The 18494-nt window shown below is 43.5% G+C and overlaps 1 protein-coding gene across 5 annotated transcripts in view; it reads right to left on the bottom strand.

Moving 5' to 3' along the window:
- Positions 1 to 18494, bottom strand: part of Plp1 (proteolipid protein 1) — a 101564-nt gene continuing 83070 nt past the window's right edge. For 2 of the 5 annotated variants that reach the window (XM_059250938.1, XM_059250939.1), the window contains 9 exons: positions 17746 to 17898; positions 16811 to 17125; positions 15433 to 15579; positions 6646 to 6832; positions 5643 to 5904; positions 4435 to 4603; positions 3900 to 3973; positions 3004 to 3069; positions 1 to 2108 (listed from right to left, as the gene is read on the bottom strand). In XM_059250938.1, the coding sequence (XP_059106921.1) occupies positions 2037 to 2108; positions 3004 to 3069; positions 3900 to 3973; positions 4435 to 4603; positions 5643 to 5904; positions 6646 to 6832; positions 15433 to 15436 (834 nt within the window). In that variant the 5' untranslated portion in view covers positions 15437 to 15579; positions 16811 to 17125; positions 17746 to 17898 and the 3' untranslated portion in view covers positions 1 to 2036. Of the gene's footprint in view, positions 2109 to 3003; positions 3070 to 3899; positions 3974 to 4434; positions 4604 to 5642; positions 5905 to 6645; positions 6833 to 15432; positions 15580 to 16691; positions 16788 to 16810; positions 17126 to 17745; positions 17899 to 18494 lie in introns of all 5 variants that reach the window. The other 3 variants (XM_059250942.1, XM_059250943.1, XM_059250941.1) reach the window with 3 other exon arrangements.

The following is an 18494-nucleotide window of genomic DNA, read 5'->3' as shown; positions in this document are numbered from 1 at the left end:
TTTGATTGAGAACATTCTTAATTTTATTTTCTTTAATTTTATAAAATACATTTTATAAGATGAGTTTCTACAAGTTTATTCTTTATGTTGTTAAAATCAAAATTCTATATCAGAAGTGAAGGAAACACTTGCAGTTGATGAACTCTCTTTGTATGTGTGTGTGTGTGTATGCATGGGAGGTTTTCGGGGGACAGCTGGTTATCTGTTATGTTATTAAATCAAAACAACATAAAAGACGTGGATTATTTCACTTTCCTTCATCTTGATTGGTTTCTTACAGAGCCGTTCCCCTCTCCTCACTCTTGTGTACCCTGCTAGCTATCTTATATACTGGCCCAGGAACGAGTCTCACTGTCTTCTTGTGCAGTCCTTCAACATGGCCAAAAACACTCTGGAGAATAAGGACGACACAAATCTATGATCAAAGGTCTATAATAACCTTTTCTTCAGTCAAACCAGATCGGAGTTGTTGATTTTTTTTTTTTATCCCAATGTTAACAAATACAGGATGAGCTAGACATCTGGGAGTTCTTCAGGTTTCAAATTCTTTCTGTCTGTCCTCTCCATGTCTCCAGATCTCCATGGACGCTTACCAAATGAACAGCCGACAGCTGGTACAACCTATTATGTGACCTATATATACCAAGAGACACTATCCTCTATGCTAAGTCTAATTCTCAAAATGCCAAGATAACATTAGCAAGCAAAATCATCTGTCATTTGTTAGAAAAGAAAAATATTGGACAGGTTATTCAAATTGAGGTTGAAATTTACCAAGCCCATTTCTACAAATGCAGAATACTTGTGGAAAATCCAAATAAATTCATGGGACTAGACAATTTCAAATATTTTGTAATGCTTACTGTCCAGTGTTCTTTTTTTTCAAAAAGAACTATAATCAAAAAACATCCTCCAGATCTTTCTGATCTAACTCCAAACAAGAGAGAAACAATTGGAAAATGTGAAACATGAATCATTCTCAAACTAATCAAGATCTTCAAATCACCTGCTAGGAGTGAATGGTTAAAAACCCAGGAAAAGAGCACCATTGTGAAGATATGCCAGAGGCCAGAGGACACAATTAACTGACAGAAAAAAAGGTATGCTATCCAAAGAGTTAACTATCTGTCATCTACCCGAGCGAGGGCCATCTTAAGTTACACCTTTAGCCTCCACCAACTGCTGCTCTTTAGGTCCCAGTCTTATTTCATGAAAGCTAGTTTCCGTCTATTCTCAGCTCCTTGGAAACCACAGGGTTGTCATGGTAGCTGTTATCAAGGAGAAGGGAGTGAGAAGATCCTGACAACACTGTTTCTCTTCCTAATGAGGTGTAAGGACAGATTCTGCCCCCTTTGTCTACACAGACACTGTGCTCCCTTATGCAGTAAGTGGGGTTGTCTGAGTTAGGGCTTAAATAGTCCATTGCCATTGGGGTCAGAGCTCTCTTTCTAAGGGTGAAAGATCCTTGCTTTGACCCCTGTCTCCCAGCTGCAGGAGGCAGATTTGGGCAAATGCTATCGCTTTGCTAGCATTCTTTTATTTTCTTCTGTCTTCAGTGGAAATAGGAAGATAGAGTGAGCTCTTGGTTTGTGCATCAAGGAGAACACATGTGGCTCCTATTGATGGCAAGGAGACCAAGGACATTCCTGCTCTCTCCCTGAGAATCTTTCTTTCCACTTTGTTTTTCTCAATGGAAATGCCCTTGGAGAAGGAAGTACATCCTGGTCTTCAGAAGGTGCTCCCAAGTTGAATTAGAGCTTTCACTCCTCTGGGCCTTGCAGCTGGAGAATCACCTTCTCAGGCATTCCCTGTTTCTAGCAGGAACCAGCTGTGGAGCACACTGACTAAAAGAGGTACGTAAAAGGGAGAGTCCACAGAGAGAGCTTAATCACTGCAAGACTCTCCTTTCTTGTTATACTCATCAAGTAAGAAGAGGGCCAATCAGCGGCAAAGGCAGAGTTAAGATAGGAGACACAACACTGTAGGCTGTGTGGTTAGAGCCTCGCTATTAGACAAAGGGGACTTTCTACGGGAGATCAGAACTTGGTGCCTCGGCCCATGAGTTTAAGGACGGCGAAATTGTAAGTGGCAGCAATCATGAAGGTGAGCTGTAGGGAACAGAAGAGAGAAGATGAGTGAGTAGAAAGGGAAGGTCTCTCAACCCAAAACCTTTTGGGAATGAGGGAGAGTTTGAAATAAAATCACAACTAAATAATAGGAAATCGTCTGTCTGGAAAAACAAACAAACAAACAAACTAAAAGGCACATTGCTGTTCTTTTTTCTATATATGTGAATAGAAATCTTCAATTAGACACTTAAACAGTCGCCCAGATAACCTAATCAATAAAGATGTATTCCACAGCTAGGTTCTGCTAACCACTGACCTTTCCTTAAGGAAATTAGCTAGGCCTGTGCTCTGTCACGTCAGCATGTGGAAGTGACTTGGAGACGTAGTGTTTGCTATAGACACACAGCCACTGCATGAGCATAGCCCTCCTATCTTTTATGCATCAATTGACTGTACAAAGTAGAAGTGAGCTGGATTTCTGTGAAAGCCTCCAGGTACTGAGGAGGACTCTGTGAGCTCTTCCTTGTAGTTAACTGCTGCTTGAGACTTGAGGTAAATCACCTTGCCCTTCAGTGCCTCTGGAATGAGCATACTGCATTGGTACTGTACCAACACCCCCTGCAGGGCCTGGGGCGTAGGACTGCAGCATGTCATAACAATTCTAATATGAGCAGGTCCCTCCAGTCTCCCCGAGAGTACTTAAGTCCACTAGAGACTATCTAAGAAGTTTCTACTATACAGAATCCGGGGATACAGCAAATCCTGTTTAGTGATACCCACGGCAGAGTATGGAGCCCCACACTTTGCTGACCCTTCTCATAGCTTCTCTCCAGCCTTTCAAAGTTGGAAGGAGTCTCTTTTCTAGTCTCAGCCTAACACTACTCAAGCTATCCCTGGAGCATTTATTTTCTAATATTATTTTAAAACAACTTACCAGGGAAACTAGTGTGGCTGCAGCACCCACAAATGCAGCAATAAACAGGTGGAAGGTCATTTGGAACTGCAGGAGAATGTGTGCAAGAGAATTATTTCATATAACAGAAAAGCAAAGCATGAGCCACTCTAAAGAGTGAATGCCGTTCGCTGGCTGCAGTGCGCTCTCTCCTGTATGGTAATTGTGTGTCTCTAACTAAATTTTCACTTCCCTAAGTGTCAAGCTCCCATTTGTCTATCATAGCACCTCGTACCCACAGTATCCCAAGGACTCAGAAAACAGACGAATGATCCCAAATAATTAACTCCTTTCCTACAGTTGTGCCCAGGATCCCAAATTTCAAAGTCGATACTTTGTTTTCAAAGATGTTGTTTTTCTGACTTTCTCCCCAGGATTTGCTTTTATTCCCTCACCGCTAGGGCATATACATGTTCTCAATGAAGCATTTTCTTTTTTTCAAGTGTACTTATTTCACTGGAAAACATGGAGTTTCAAATGTAAAGTATTTTATAGAACCCGTGTGTGTCTTTGTGCATGGCCTATTCTCTTGAGAAGTTTTTAACCTTAAGGAAGATTCTTATTTGGGAAATTTTACTACTAAGTATTACCTTTATCTAAAGCTGTACATTTTTCTGTTAATGAGGGGAGTTTGGGAAAGTAAGATTTCTGCTGCAGCTCTGGGGAAAATAGGTACTTTTACTTTTAATCAGTATGCTCACTGGTTCAGGCACACTTAGCCATTATTTTGTAGAAGGGAAATCTGCTTATTCAAAGTCCAACATGGAGAGACTACAATCCTTGAAATTGAAGGTCATGAGGAGAAACTTCTGTTATAGGCTGGCATTTCTATGTTATTAGCCAATCTCTTTCAAAAATAACCCTAATCAGTCACTTACCTCAGCTGTTTTGCAGATGGACAGAAGGTTGGAGCCACAAACCTTGCCAGGGAAAGCATTCCATGGGAGAACACCTAAGGCACAAAAATCAAGCAGAGTAAACTTCATAGAGCTAGAGGGCCATGTGGAGGCTTCCTCCAGAGCCTTTCTACCTTCTCTCTTCTGGCAGTAAACCTGACATCGACAATAAGCATGATCCTCCTTTCTAAAATTATATAAAAGCAAAGGTGGTATTGAATAATGCTGAAATCTTATAGTATTAAAATGTGCTGCTTTGGGGGTTGGTAATAGCACTCAGTCAGAGAAAAGGAGTAAGAACAGCCAACAAACAAACAAACAAACCCTCCTAAAACTTCCATGTTCCCTTTCTGCGGGGGGAATCCTTGGTTTCAGGAAAGAGAATAATAAATTAAGGAGCATTTATTCATCATCTTACAATACTTCCATAATCACCATCCTCCTTACCCTAGGACAAAAACAGTACACATCGCTTCCATAGACACCAGGGAATCTGAGACCCCCACATCCAACTCACCGTACATCCTGGCATCAGCGCAGAGACTGCCTATACTGGCAGAGGTCTTGCTGGGGTTGGCAATAGACTGACAGGTGGTCCAGGTATTGAAGTAAATGTACACAGGCACAGCAGAGCAGGCAAACACCAGGAGCCACACAACAGTCAGGGCATAGGTGATGCCCACAAACTAAAACAATTGACATGGGGTGGTTAAAAATCAGCATCGGCGTGCAGACCCTGAAACACAAACTGGAAGATCCCGGAGTGGCACATGCCAATGAAGTCAGACTCCAGGCATCTCCCTCAAATGGAATTAGTGAGCAGGGCACTTCTGCCAAGTGTCATCGGCAGTGTCTCTTGGAGAACTGGCCCCAAGTGTGATGGAGGGTAGGGAGTGGGTGGGAGTTGGGGTGAGGCGGATCCCTGGGTTAGAGAGGCTTCAGGGGATTTGGAGGGCAGAGAAGGTGTAAAGAAGTAAAAATAAAAAAAAAAGTCCTGAAAGAAAGTTGTGCCATAGGCTGAGCTTACAAGATGTTCTTTGGAGTTTTGTTCCCTAGTCACTGAACAGTGCCAATAGGAGATTTAAATTTCAGATCTAAAACCATTCTAAGCTAACTGCTGGTCACAAAAAGTCATCACCACAACACACATGTTCAGACCCCAAAAGATCTTTAACTCTAGAAACTAAAAACCAATACATGTCTTTCTAAAACATGGCTAGCCCAAAGATAAATGTGAAATATGCAGATCTAGCCTAATTCTCTCTGGGATCCCAATAGTAATACGATCCCAGAATACTGTGACTTGGGTCAATTCTTTAATTTCTATGGTCCACCCTCCATTTCAGGTTACGTGTCTAAGTCTCAATCCCATGACAAGTATTTTTGATTCTTGTATAGTCTGGTCCACTCTTGTAGTGCTTGCTAGGAACAAAATAAAGGGATACCAACAGATTGGTTAGAAATGGTCTTATTGTACAAAGCATCCTACAAAATTCATGCTTTTCAGTTTGAGATGAAATTTTCTAGGGAACCTTTGGAAGGTAGGGCTAAGCCGGCCAGGCACCACGTTCTTCCTGACCATATCGTTCGGCTGTAGCCTTCGCTTCCTCACTCAAAAGCCAGGCCTCTGGAGAGGACCCAACCTTGGGTGGGGATGAGGCCACAGACTCACGCCCAATTGTCTCCCACCCCTTGTTATTGCCACAAAATCCTGAGGATGATCACCTTGTCGGGATGTCCTAGCCATTTTCCCAAACAATGACACACCCGCTCCAAAGAATGAGCTTGATGTTGGCCTCTGGAACCCCTCCCCTTCTGGCCCCCTGTTACCGTTGCGCTCAGGCCCTTGCCGCAGATGGTGGTCTTGTAGTCGCCAAAGATCTGCCTGACTGCACCGGTGGTGTAGAAGCCCTCAGCCAGCAGGAGGGCCCCATAAAGGAAGAAGAAAGAGGCAGTTCCATAGATGACATACTGGAAAGCATGAATCCTGCATTGACAGACGGAAAAGTCCAGGCGACCTTATTCAGAGGACACAGCTCTTTTTGTCAGTTAGTAAAGGTACAAGCCTAAGGAGCTAGAGGTTCTTGGGAGGAATCACTAGGTTTCTCCTGAGTTCCTTCACCTTTTCTTCACTGAAGTGAATGAAGCCAGATGGTAGGGTGGGCAAAAGCATGTGCTTCTCCCCCGGCCCCGCCCCCCCGGAATTCTTGTTATCCTGCATCCTAGAGAAGCAAGCTTGCCACTCCTTGCCTGGCCCTTCGGAAGTGCTACTCCACAGGAGAGAGATGCTTGACAAACCGGGAGATGCGTGAACAACTGTAGCCTGACTTGCTCTAGGAGTAGGCAAGACTAAGCCTGAGTACACAAGAACAGTGTGTCAGACCAAGACCAGGGACTCCACTCTGCCCCGTCACTGGACCTCCACCTGCCATTGTGGAGACAACTCACACAACATTAAACACACCTAGCAGAAACTGGACCCTGTGTGAGTCAACAGGGAGGAGTGAGAGGAGGCATACCTCTTTTCTGAACCTGACATTATCCCCCCCTCACTTAGAGCTTCCAACATGGCATAGGAGAATCTGTACACAGAGAGACGGTCATGAATTCTATCTGGCTCCACACTGGTCCCCTACTACTCATGAGGATGCTGATGAGTTTTGTACCTCCACAACAGGATGAGGGGAAAAAAAAAAAGACGTGGGTCTGGGAGGGGGGAGGTACTTACACATTAATGAGATACTCATAGTCCTGGAAGTTTTTGGAGAAATAGGTCTCAATTAGCTTCTCTGTACCAGTGAGAGCTTCATGTCCACATCCACAGAACAGTGCCACTCCAAAGAAACACAATCCAGTGGCCACCAGGGAAGCAAAGGGGGCCCCAACCAGACATCTTGCACAGCACTCTAACAAGCCTAGGGAAGAAGGGGGTTGTCAGGTATGCATAATAGGGAACTCATCCACTCACATACGTTGCTGGGCCAAGCAGCCCATGCTGCCAAGCACAGAGAGTGGTTATCTTGGGAGTTCTAAAGGAGAATCTACAGGTTTTAGCTTTGGGAATGTGAGACTGACCCAGATTCATTATTTTGCCCCATTCTTAAAATTGAAGCCTCATGTTCAATAACAGAATATATGGGTTTTTAAAAGGAATCAACTACTTCAAGTAGCAATCCAGGAAAGTGATAAGATTAGCCCCACTTTTCTTACTTTTGTTGTCTGTTGACTTATTTGAATTATTCATCAACTATGGAATGTACACGGGATATGAAAACAGAAAAGGGACAAACTGCCAAATTGGAAGTCTTCAGTTGACTGAGGAAAAATGAATGAAGCAGGTGTAATACTTTCCACCAACAATTCCAGGAAACCAAGTAAATGGCTACAGAGAGTAAATACGTTTAGAATTTCAGAAGAAAGCACACGAACCATAGATGTTAGTATTTTCAGACGCAATTTGAACTAAAAGAGCATTCCAGGTGGAAGATATGATGGGAAGTGCATGTTTCTGGACATTCCGACACATGATGTATATTTGTTGCAAGGAATGCCAAATCCTTCTTGATCTAGATAGAAGGGATCAACCCAGAGAAGAAAGGAACTGGCACAGGACAAGGAAGGTTGCTTTTGCACACAATAATAAAAAGAATAGTGACAATGTAAATGCAGACTTGGGGCTGGAGAGAGGGCTTGATGGTTAAGACTGCTCGCTGCTTCTACAGAATCCATGTCAGACAGCTCCAGAGTATTTGATTTCCTATTCAATAGAGATATATTTTAATAAAGGCTTGATGATTTGTCGATGTTTTGAACATTTACTGCACACCAGTTTCTGTACCCTCAAAATTACACTGAAATTCTGTTGGTACAGCCACAAAGAGACTTTCTGTAATGACCACAGCACTTTCTGGCATGGGCCATGGGCCATGGGAACACACAGGGCCTGGGAACACAGGTGTCTTAAAGTGCTAAGAATACCTGAGATTCCCCAGACCAGGTACCTCTCAGCCCTGTACCAGTGTTGCTGAGAAATAAGAAAGGTACATCAAATAGTCACCGACCCTGGAAGCAGCTATGGCCCGAGTTCTGGTGTTTATGAAATGAAACTGATCAAATGCCAAGTAGATGGCTGACTAGACAGATACACATGTGGTTCCCTCTGGCCTCTTGACCACATCTGCAAAAGGTGGAAAAATGAAAATATTAAGATCTTTAAATAGGATGTATATGTAATAGATATATCAGATAGTGAATATAGATAGTACATATTTAATATATGCATGTGTATGTAATATATAAAATATATGTGCACACATATTTAATAATGTGTGTATATATATATATATATATATATATATATATATACACATATATAGGTCAGTTGATTTTTATACATCTATTCCATAGTAAATGTACATAGAGATAATTAGGATATGTGCCTGAGAAAGTACTAGTTTGTGATAAGTATGTTGTAACTCCTTATCTCCTTATAGAATGAAAATAATTTTCTAAAGTTTAGACTTTTATATTCATGTATTTCTCTAAACCAAGTTCAATTATCTATAACAGAGTACCAGGAGAAATTGAAGTTCATTATCTGATTCCCTTAATATGAGCTCAGTTTTTATTAAAACCTCAGATACTTAAACATGTGATTTTCACAGCTAAGTTGAACAATGTCAACAGATGTTGAAAGATCAAATTATGTGTATCATAGAAAAGCTGGGATAGAGGCATTTATTTGTCTCTTTTATCAGAACCACAGAATAAGTGAGCCCCATTACCCACCACTCACTGAAAGGATAGCCTTCCCTGGACTTCAAAGAGTGTCTTTGAAGATCCTTGTACATTACATTAGAGATATGGCTCAGAAGCCCAAGCCAAAGTACGTAGCAAACATTTGTAGCTGAATTGGGTCCCTTTCATTTTCCCCAAACTGAAGCACTCCACAAGAGGCAATCAATTGGTTTGTAGCTGTGCTACTGTGAGTAGAGGCTGAGTTTACTCAACATGAACTCTGCAAGAGAGAGGTTCACTACTGGCCTATGATGTGTGTGCATGTGCACACTTGCACAGATGTGTACAATACATGCATGTGTACACCAAAGTAAAGCAAAACAGCTGAAACTGATCACTGTCTTGGGGAGACATTCCAGAAATTGATCTTATTTTGTATCATTAGGTGAAGATACTACATGTATCCAGTAAGTCAAGAAAAGGCACTTGGAAGTAAACACACCACCATTTTCATTCTCTGCCCTTTTAACTCCTCTCCACCCTCAGACTCTTAGACTCTTCTAGTAAAGAAGGTCTCTGAAGCCTGAGGTGGGGGTGGGGAGGTCACTGACCCCACTGTTCTCTCTCTCTCCAGCAAAGGGTCAAGCCTTGGACACAGCCCTCCATAACTTCCCCAGACAAAGAAGCCTTGTTTTCTCCTGAGATCTCAGGAGCCTCATTGGTATTCTGCAAGGCCCTGCAGGCCTGGGGGTGAGGAGGGGGTCAGATCCAGTAAACAATGGCAGAACTGTTTATTTAGCCAGGGTAAGGAGAGCCATCTACCCTGGCAAGTGGTCATCCTGTGCCCATTCACTCACCCCGGCATTTTCACCATGGCATGGTCTAGTGGTGAGGCAGGTGTGACCAGGAACTTGAGCTCTTGCCAGCCAAACAGAGAGATCTACTCAATGCTTTAGCTGATGCCCTTCTATGTCGTCTACACTAAGGATGACGATTTTTCCCTCTGCCCATCAAGTGATGGAAGGAAGAATGATTTACCATCCTGGACATATAATCATTTGGTGGTCATCAAAATAACCAGAAAACGTTACATTTAGTGTTTTTACTGGGAGACAAAACTTTAGGAGCAACTCTAAATCGCCACCATTTTATTTTTTACACCTATTTTCTTAGTTCTCAGATAATAACACCCCCCTTTCTGTTCTATTGATGTTCAAGGCAAGAAACAAGGACACAGACTTTAGTGAGTCTCTCTCTAATGTGGAATCCAACATAAATGCCTTGAGGTAAATCGACTGCTGTTAGGTTATAAAATATTTTAACAATATCAAAACAAGCATCTGATGTTAATTTCCTCAAAATTCAGATGAAATGTTTGTTCTAAGGGGCATTTAAGTTCAGCGGAAGTAAGGAACCACAGCTAATCTGCCCAAGCAAAAGTCAAAATTTGAATTCCAACAGGGGAAAACTCAGAACATATAAGAGATTGTCTTTTCATCAAAGTAGTTGACAGTCAAAGGATTCTGAATAAAAGTCCATTGGGTTCACTTTGATTTTTCACAATCCAAGAAATGAACTTGGGAACATGTGAGCAGCAGCCTAAAACCATAAGCTCTCTGTTTCAGAATAACTCAGGGTCAACAGCGTTTTGAATGTTAAAAGGCATTCTGTCATTTCCCAGCTAAGTATAAATTGTGATGTGGTGGAGTCAGTATAAAAGAATTACGTAATACAACTGCTACTCAATGAGATGTCAATGTCTCATTTTGATGAGAGATCACAGAGAAAATTAATGACGCTTTCTTTTTCTTTGTGTTTGAGTGACTTGAGGACACTAACATTAAACACAGTACTGGAAACATAGATGCTGCAAGAAATAGAAATGAAGAGTCAATTCCCCTTCCTCAGAAAACTTCTAATCTTGTTTAGGAGAACAAACTTATTTCCTAAATTGAAAACCAAAGATACCTCTTATCTAGTGTTAAAGTGGATGTAACCAAATCCTGTGGTGAAAAGATATGGAAGACATTAGTTCAGAATTGGTTATATTTATCTCCAAATCCCCCAAACAAGCATGAGTAATCTGTGATAGAACTTTCTTTCTCAACAACGTTTGCTGTCAGAGATCAACAGTACTATTGTGACTCTCAGATTAAGGCCCATCCCACTCACTGTCCTGATCCTGATTCGGTCTCTTGAAGCAGGAGCCAAGTGCTCCAGAGCCCTCCCTCCTTTCCCATGCCCTGGGCACACCTCAAGGACCAGCTCCATGATGGAAATTCAGTGTGAATCTGGGAACTCATCAAAGGGAGGAGAGGAAGGGCTTTCATAGAAAGGAATGGTAGAAAGAGACCAATTGTACCCCACACAATCCCCAGCCTGTCTCTTGAATCCAGCTGACAAAGGGAGAGATAGAAGAACCCTGTACAATAGAGCAAAACAACAGGCAAGCTCTTTGAGTGAGAAACTGGTCCCATCGCCCTAAGTCTCTAATATGCGCTGCGGTCTTCCCCTTCCCCTCCTCCCAGAATCCACCCCTTAACCTCAACCCACAAACAGAGGCGTCCTTGATCAGGGCCTATAGCCATTAACATGGCCAAGATACTAGAGCAGCTGTGACTAGTACTAGGGATAGATGGCCATAAGTGGGTAGGGTTCTAGAAGTAAAACAACAATTATCAGGAGGTGACAGAGACAAAGGCTTTTGCTTCTGGTCTCATCTTGTTAGGACAAAGCCTTGCCTATGACTTTGTCTTTCCTGCATTGTATTAGCACTTACAGTATATTCAAGAACTCAAAAGGGCTCTACTGGGGCCTGAGGATTCAAGCTTGCTTGATAGTCAAGTCATATGGACAAAGTTAAATAAAAAAAACCTCCTTATTAGACAGGCATTATTATCACTGCTGTGTACTACCAGTGGTAACTCCTACTGCTTCCACCACCAGGAAGAGCAACTGGCCCACTGTACCTCCTATGTTCTTCTTCAGATACAGACCGGAACACACACACACACACACACACACACACACACACACACACACACACACACACAGGGGGGGCGGAGAGAGCATGCAATTCATGTGCAAACTTTTGTAGGCCAAAATCCAAGCTTGGTTGTTTAAATCTGTTCCTTGAACACTGTCTCTACCTTGTCCAGTTGTGGGGAAATGAAGAACAAGCTGTCAGTAGAGACAAGTGCAGCCCTACCTTATGCTACTAGATCCCCCTCTTTCCTTGGTTAAACTGGGAAGCTGACCTGCAGAACCTCACCCTCTTCCTTGGGATGCCATTGACTCTTTTCCAAAGCCTTGAACAGCAAAGAGCTCCAAGGTCAGTGAGAAATCACTCTTAATCATTTGGCAAAGGCTAAGGACGGACTCGCTGAACTTTTTGTGTAACTTTGACACTGGGTAGGGCCTGTGAATGGGACAAGATGGGAAAACTCTGTTCACTGACCGTGGCTTATGACCTTTCCTTATCAGCTTACTGCCCTGACTTAATCTTTTCTAAACCTAAAGTTCCATGGGCAGAAACGATATTTGTCTTTTTCTTTCAGGACTAAAGAACTGTAACCAAGGGATGATTTTCAAGGCTATACAATCTCAATCTCTCTCTCTCTCTCTCTCTCTCTCTCTCTCTCTCTCTCTCTCTCTCTCTCTCTCTCTCTCTCTCTCTCTCTCTCTCTCTCTCTCTCTCTCTCTCTCTCTCTCTCTCTCACACACACACACACACACACACACACACACACACACACACCTCAAACAAACGAACAAAGGACATGGAAAAATGAATGCGTCACTGGCTTGGGTAGGACCTGTAGATGTTCCTACCCCCTCCCTGGGTTAAAGATGTTACTATTCAGAGCTCTGAGAGAACATTATTGTTAGGATATGGACAAGATTTCTTGGTATCCTGGCTCAGGGTCAAGGTGAAGCCCCTCAAGCTGGGCAAATTGCTTAATCTCTCCAGCTTTTCAAGAGTTCCTGGCTAGGAGGAACCAGATAAGAAATGGTGTGGCAAAGGCTGCCCTTGATCATTTTAGTCAGTGTCTCTAGGAGGAGTCAGTTAGCATGCTGCTCTAAATCTGCTTTCTTTTTAACTCCTGGCATTCTTGTGGTGCCTTTGATGGGATTCAGATAGTCTTCAGGTACCTGGTAGAACTCAGCCTCTGCTCTACCTCCACATTTTGTACTTCCAAGCCACTCTTGAGGGAAGCATCATCGAAGTGTGGTTGCCAGGGTAACGGCCACTGTTCTCAGATGACAACAAGCTTGAGGAAGTCGATGTTTTGCTGTTCAGCGATGGCATTGTTATTGAGCAGAAAATATTCACTATGGCTCTTTGTCTCTTTCTCCATTCCATTGTTATTCCAAACACTCATCTGAAGCATCTCCCTGCCAAGTCTGGACAAGGTTTTAGTAAGCTGTTACACTGCCCATAAGCCTCTTGCTCAGACACTCCTGAATTCGGTACTCTTCTTCACTTCTGATCCTAAGAGATTTTGTGGTTGAGGTAATAAGCTGCCTGTTTCTGGAGGTGATAAAGCAGAGACTTATATATGTTTAATTTATTGTCAAAGGAATGACTTCTGCATTGAGGGTTGGTTCATGTAACATTCTGTGAATGACAGTCTCCCTATGTTGTCTAGCTGGCCATTTCTACTGCTCCTCCTGCTTCAGCTCCCTAGGGTGTTAGAGGCATGGGCCACCACACACAGCTTCGCCTCAGAGAAGTTCCAGTGCTCTTTTCAATTCCAGATTCTATGACTGGACTTGTCTATCGAAATAGTTAAACAGCAGTGCGCTTCACAGCAAAAGCAGTAGCATTTCACTGCCTTGTCAGAGGCGGCTGAACAGTCACACTGTCTCAGATACTGTGTTATTGAGTGACTAGAGAAACAATGGCTGCCCTGTCATGTATCCCTAGTACATGTATTGCTTACCCAAATATACATCCTTAGTGATACTGTGTGTGTGTGTGCGCACGTGTGTGTGTGTGCGTGTGTGCGTGTGTGTGTGTGTGTGTGTGTGTGTGTGTGTGTGAGAGAGAGAGAGAGAGAGAGAGAGAGGGGGAGAGAGAGAGAGAGAGATCTGGCCTCCGTTATAAGAAAACATTCCTGTGATCATTTTCTTTCTTTCTTCCTATCTTTTCTTCAATGATTTATCCCCCAGGATATAAGATTCAACTTGCATTTCCCCTGTTTGGAAGGTACAACCTCCTCAATCAGCTGCTCTCACATCAGATAGGATTTCTGGGTACAGAGCAAGAACTGAGTTCTTGCCACAGTTCTTCTCACCCTGTTGCACTCAGGAGGTCAAATGGTTCTTACACAAAGAAACCCCGACAACCTTGGAAGGAGGACGCAGCAGCCTAGACATGCATTGTTACATAATACATACTAGTTGACGGCATCAGAATTGACAATGGGTACAGAACTTGTCTACATTGACAGGACTGCCACAGCATTAGTACCTGATCTTCCACCCTGAAAGTAGACAAAACAGTTATTGTTGCCCCTGTGTTCCAGATGATGAAGTGGTGACTCATGGGGACATGCCCAGTTTTGCAGAGTTCATTAGAGACTGAGCTGAGATCCAAACCTGGTTACTTGGCCTCCTAGTCTAGTACGCCACCTTCCACCTTCTTAACTATCCGACTGACTTACACGCTTCTAACAGTTCCCTCTGTGACTTGGGATGGAAAAACAGGCAAGGTTAACAACAGTTCCGTCTAACTGAAAAACTACTTCTGTGGCTCCTATCAACTTACTGGCTACTATGTTGCACAGTGAAGACACAGGGAAACTGAATCTCCTTCATTCAGGATGTGTTCAAGCTGCTACTTTTATCGGTCCCAAATGTGAGCAATATGTAGATATCTCTGCAGCATCTTGCCTAAGCAAAGACCCTTATGTTCCACCCACCTTACACTGAATAGACACTGCTGGACACCAGAACTTCACAGCTTCCACCCTTACGGGATGTAGACAAGCCCTCAGGTCTCAGTCAACAAGTGCCCTTAGATAGAAGCCTTCTTGGTACAGCAGGAATTCAGGTTAAGTCCATGATACTTACTAGAAATGTTGAGCTGTATGTGGTGTGCACATAAACACACACACACACACACACACACACACACACACACACACACACGCACACACACATATGCACATACAATCCATATCTATTCCCCACAGATATGGATTAGATACAGATAATAGATAATCCATATCTATTCACAATGATAAAACCATTGTGAACTGTATTTTCATTTTCTGAACCTGGAATATCCAGCATAGACACTTCTAAGTCTGAGTCCAATTTTCCCTGTTCCTCCATCCTATTGATGCCAAACATGCTCTGAAGTTTGTATCAGGGAAGTGAGTATTTGATATCTGAGGATTAGTCAATATTCAAGTTGGCCCCAGTGGAACCAGGGGTTCCAGATGACCCCACCATAACCAGGGCCTTAAGATCAGGGGAAAGAAGAAAGGAGAAGGAGGTGAAGGGGTAGGAAGCCACATGGTCACATCCATCCTGCTGGGCATTCTCTCCAAGGATCTGTGGGACTCCACATGTACTGATGGAACTCATTGGCAATAAAGCATTAGGCTGAGTGCAGCAGAGAAGGAGTTAATACGATGAAATGCTAAGGAATGAAAACAGAAAACAAGTGCCAAAACACAACTTATCTAAACCACTGGAAACCCAATGCCCCAAAGTTGGAAATCCTCCTTTGAATTCCTGTATCTTCACTGCTAAAGTTTTCGAAACTCACCCATGTCTTTGGCACTCTGACTCCAATTGCAGCCTGCTGGCTAGTCTGCTTTGCGGCTGACTTTGTTCAGCTAGAAGGATCCTGGTCTCTCCAGTCTCCTTCTTCTGTCCTTTACTTTTTCTCTCTGAGTATCTTTGTCCTCTCCTCCTGCAATGAAAAGGACTCTCTGATTGACAGCCAACCCCCTTAAAGAGACAGGCTCGCTTTCCTCCTCCTCTCCTCCTCCCCTTCTCCTCCCCTTGTCCCCACCTCCTTTGGGATCCTCCCTTCTTTAAGGGCTCCATCTTCTCTTTCTGCCTTTCACTCCCAATTGTTTCTTTTTTTTTTCCCTTCTTTTTTTCTAAAGCTTCTCTAGAATTTCATTTTGCTACAAAGACATCTGGAAATGTGAATTGGGGGTGGGAATTAAATGGAGGGGTCCTGCAATCCTCCAACTGATCCTTGGGTCTATCTGATGCATCATACCTCAGTGTGAGCATGATGAAGTCGTGTGAAATGGTAGCCCTGATGAGGGGGACTGGATCAAAAACCCACATGCTACGCTACCAAGTATGCCCCCCATAACCCTCACTCCGAGCTGCCCTTGACCCTGGAACCTTCCCCCTCCCTCTGTTTGTTAACAAAAGGCACCCTCCGCTTCTAGAATTCTAACAATTACATGGTTAGACAATGGAGACACAAAGGAGAGGGAGGGCAAGATCTATGCCAAGTTCACAGAAAGAAAGAGGCCAGGGTGGAAGTTGGAGGTGATTTCTAAGGAGAATTCACTTTGAGAGAAGATAGTATCACAATCTGGGAATCTGCTAGTCAACATCTACCCAGGAAATGTGCTGTTCTCATCTGCAAGTGAAGACAAGGCAGAGAGAAGCAAGGAGCCGTTAGGAGTGTAGCAGTCAGGTATGGGGGGAGAAAGGAAATACAGTCATGTCTCGGAGAAAATTCTATTAAAAATGGTTAAGCACAGTGAACACAGGAATAATATATGAACCATCTATACTGGTAAGACTGATTTCTGAGGTCTGTGAAGGGACCTGAGTGCCAAATATAAAAGGTGATGTTTGTTAGGGAAAGTTTTCTATAACTTTCTTGAACAGGTGACCCTTAAGTGCTGATGTGGGTTCTTTGTCAATCTTCTCTCTCAGGTCAGGAGCCTCAGACGGTCATAACCCTCTTAATCTAGAAGCAAGAGTCTCCTCCTGAATGGATCTAAGGCAGGTCATTGGTCCATAACAAGAGCAGAGACTGTCATCTCTACACACCTAAGAAATAAGGTATGTTCTCCTGAACTTGTCCCATGGTTTTGTCTTGAGATAAGAAACAACAGAGGAGGGAAACCGAGCAGAGCCTAAAATTTTCTGTGGAGGAAGAGAACACATACTGTGTGTTATGGACTTCTTTTGTGGTTGTGATTTTCCACATGCTTCTGGCTGATTACACTGGAGTCCAGAACCGTACATTATACAACATTGACTCTAGAACAAATCTTTTGCTCTTATACAAGCTCCAATGTGAAGGGATCCTTGTATGTGCCTCTTGCAGAACAGTAAAGTAGTGACTTCTCAGAGCGGAGCAGACTGAGGCCATGGCTGACTGCTGAGGGCGTTCAGCCGGTGCCTTCCCAGGCATGCCCTCCAGACAAAGACTCCGCCTGCCATAGAAGTACAGTTGCAGGCTCTTCCTTCTACTCACGGCCCTGGAGGAGAGGGATGATGGCAAAAAGAACTGACTTTGGCCATTCTAATGCAAGGCATGAGAAAGAAGATCGTTAAGAACTCAAATAGCCAAGGCAGATCTCTGTACAGGGGAAATCACTCAGACTGAGTCCTCTTATACATCTTATACATTCTCAGCAGTGTCTCTAGGACTGACTAGACTACTCAGAAGAAAATAATTCCCCAGGAAACTCACAGACTCACAGTCATCTACCATAGTCTCCTGAGGCCTCTTTTCTTTTCTCCTTCCCACCCTCTCTACTGTCTTACAGTTTATTTCATCCCTGTTCTTTCTCTTGTCCCTCCTCTCTACCCCCTTCCTCCCCTTCTCCTCACTGATGGGGTGGGTCTTCCTGTGTCTGCCTTGCTCTTATGCCAACGGCTCAGAAAGGAATTCAGCCAGGTAATTATGTCACATTCTTCCCAGTGCCCTATGGTTCTCAGTTCCCTCAGATCTAGTGTGTTGTAGTGGCTCTGTCCATCTGACAGTCTGCCTGGACACTCTCTCTGCATCCTTGTTCTAAGTCCTCCCTACAATCCTTATAGGAGTTCTTCCAGGTCTTAAAGAAGCTCCCGACTCCATAAAGTCCATCCACCCCACCTATTTCTGTGACTCTGTTTTCACTGGGTCTCCTAAGTGAGCTGAAGAAAAGAAAATGTTCTCCATTCCCGCCGTGCTTCTGCAATGCCCAAAACTTCCTCCAGAGGGCACCAGCAGCCTTCATGGTTGCAGTCGGCTGCCTGCTCCGGGGATCTGGGAGGAAGAACAAAGCAGGACTGTATTAAACTGGTAAACACTGTGCTTCCAGCACTTCTTGTAGTACCACCCGAGAACCTGGCCCTCCTTGATCACAGTTTGGTTTAGTTGTACGATAAAATAATTAACGATAAAATACTTGGATATTCCCTCCATTCTCTCCTCTGTCATCTCACAGTACCAGATTCTTGGAGGCCCGAAAGAAGGCGGCAAATTTTCTTTGCTCCACTGAGCTAGGGCATTCAGAGAAGCCCAGTGACTTTCCCCCTGAAAACTAGATAAGCACACAAGTGCCTAATCTGGTGGTACACTTCTCCATGTCCACTTAGAAGATGGAAACGGAACCAGAGAAGGCATAGTACCAGTGAGTTCTCGGGCTCATCTGGTGGTACTGGACAATCTAGAGCTGAGGCTTTTCTTGTCCTACCCAAGAAGACCATGTCATTATAGGCCCAATTTGGAAGGCGAGTGGCCGCTTTTTACAGTTTTTTTTTTTTCCAGTCCCGGCACAGAAGACTGGCAGAACGGCAGGCAATGTATCAAGTCCTGTGTACTTGCAGATAGAACTTTCCACACCCAACTTTCTGCCGATT

The sequence above is a fragment of the Peromyscus eremicus genome, chromosome X (assembly GCF_949786415.1).
Source record: "Peromyscus eremicus chromosome X, PerEre_H2_v1, whole genome shotgun sequence".
Lineage (NCBI taxonomy): Eukaryota > Metazoa > Chordata > Mammalia > Rodentia > Cricetidae > Peromyscus > Peromyscus eremicus.
This window is presented reverse-complemented; position numbering and strand designations above follow the sequence as displayed.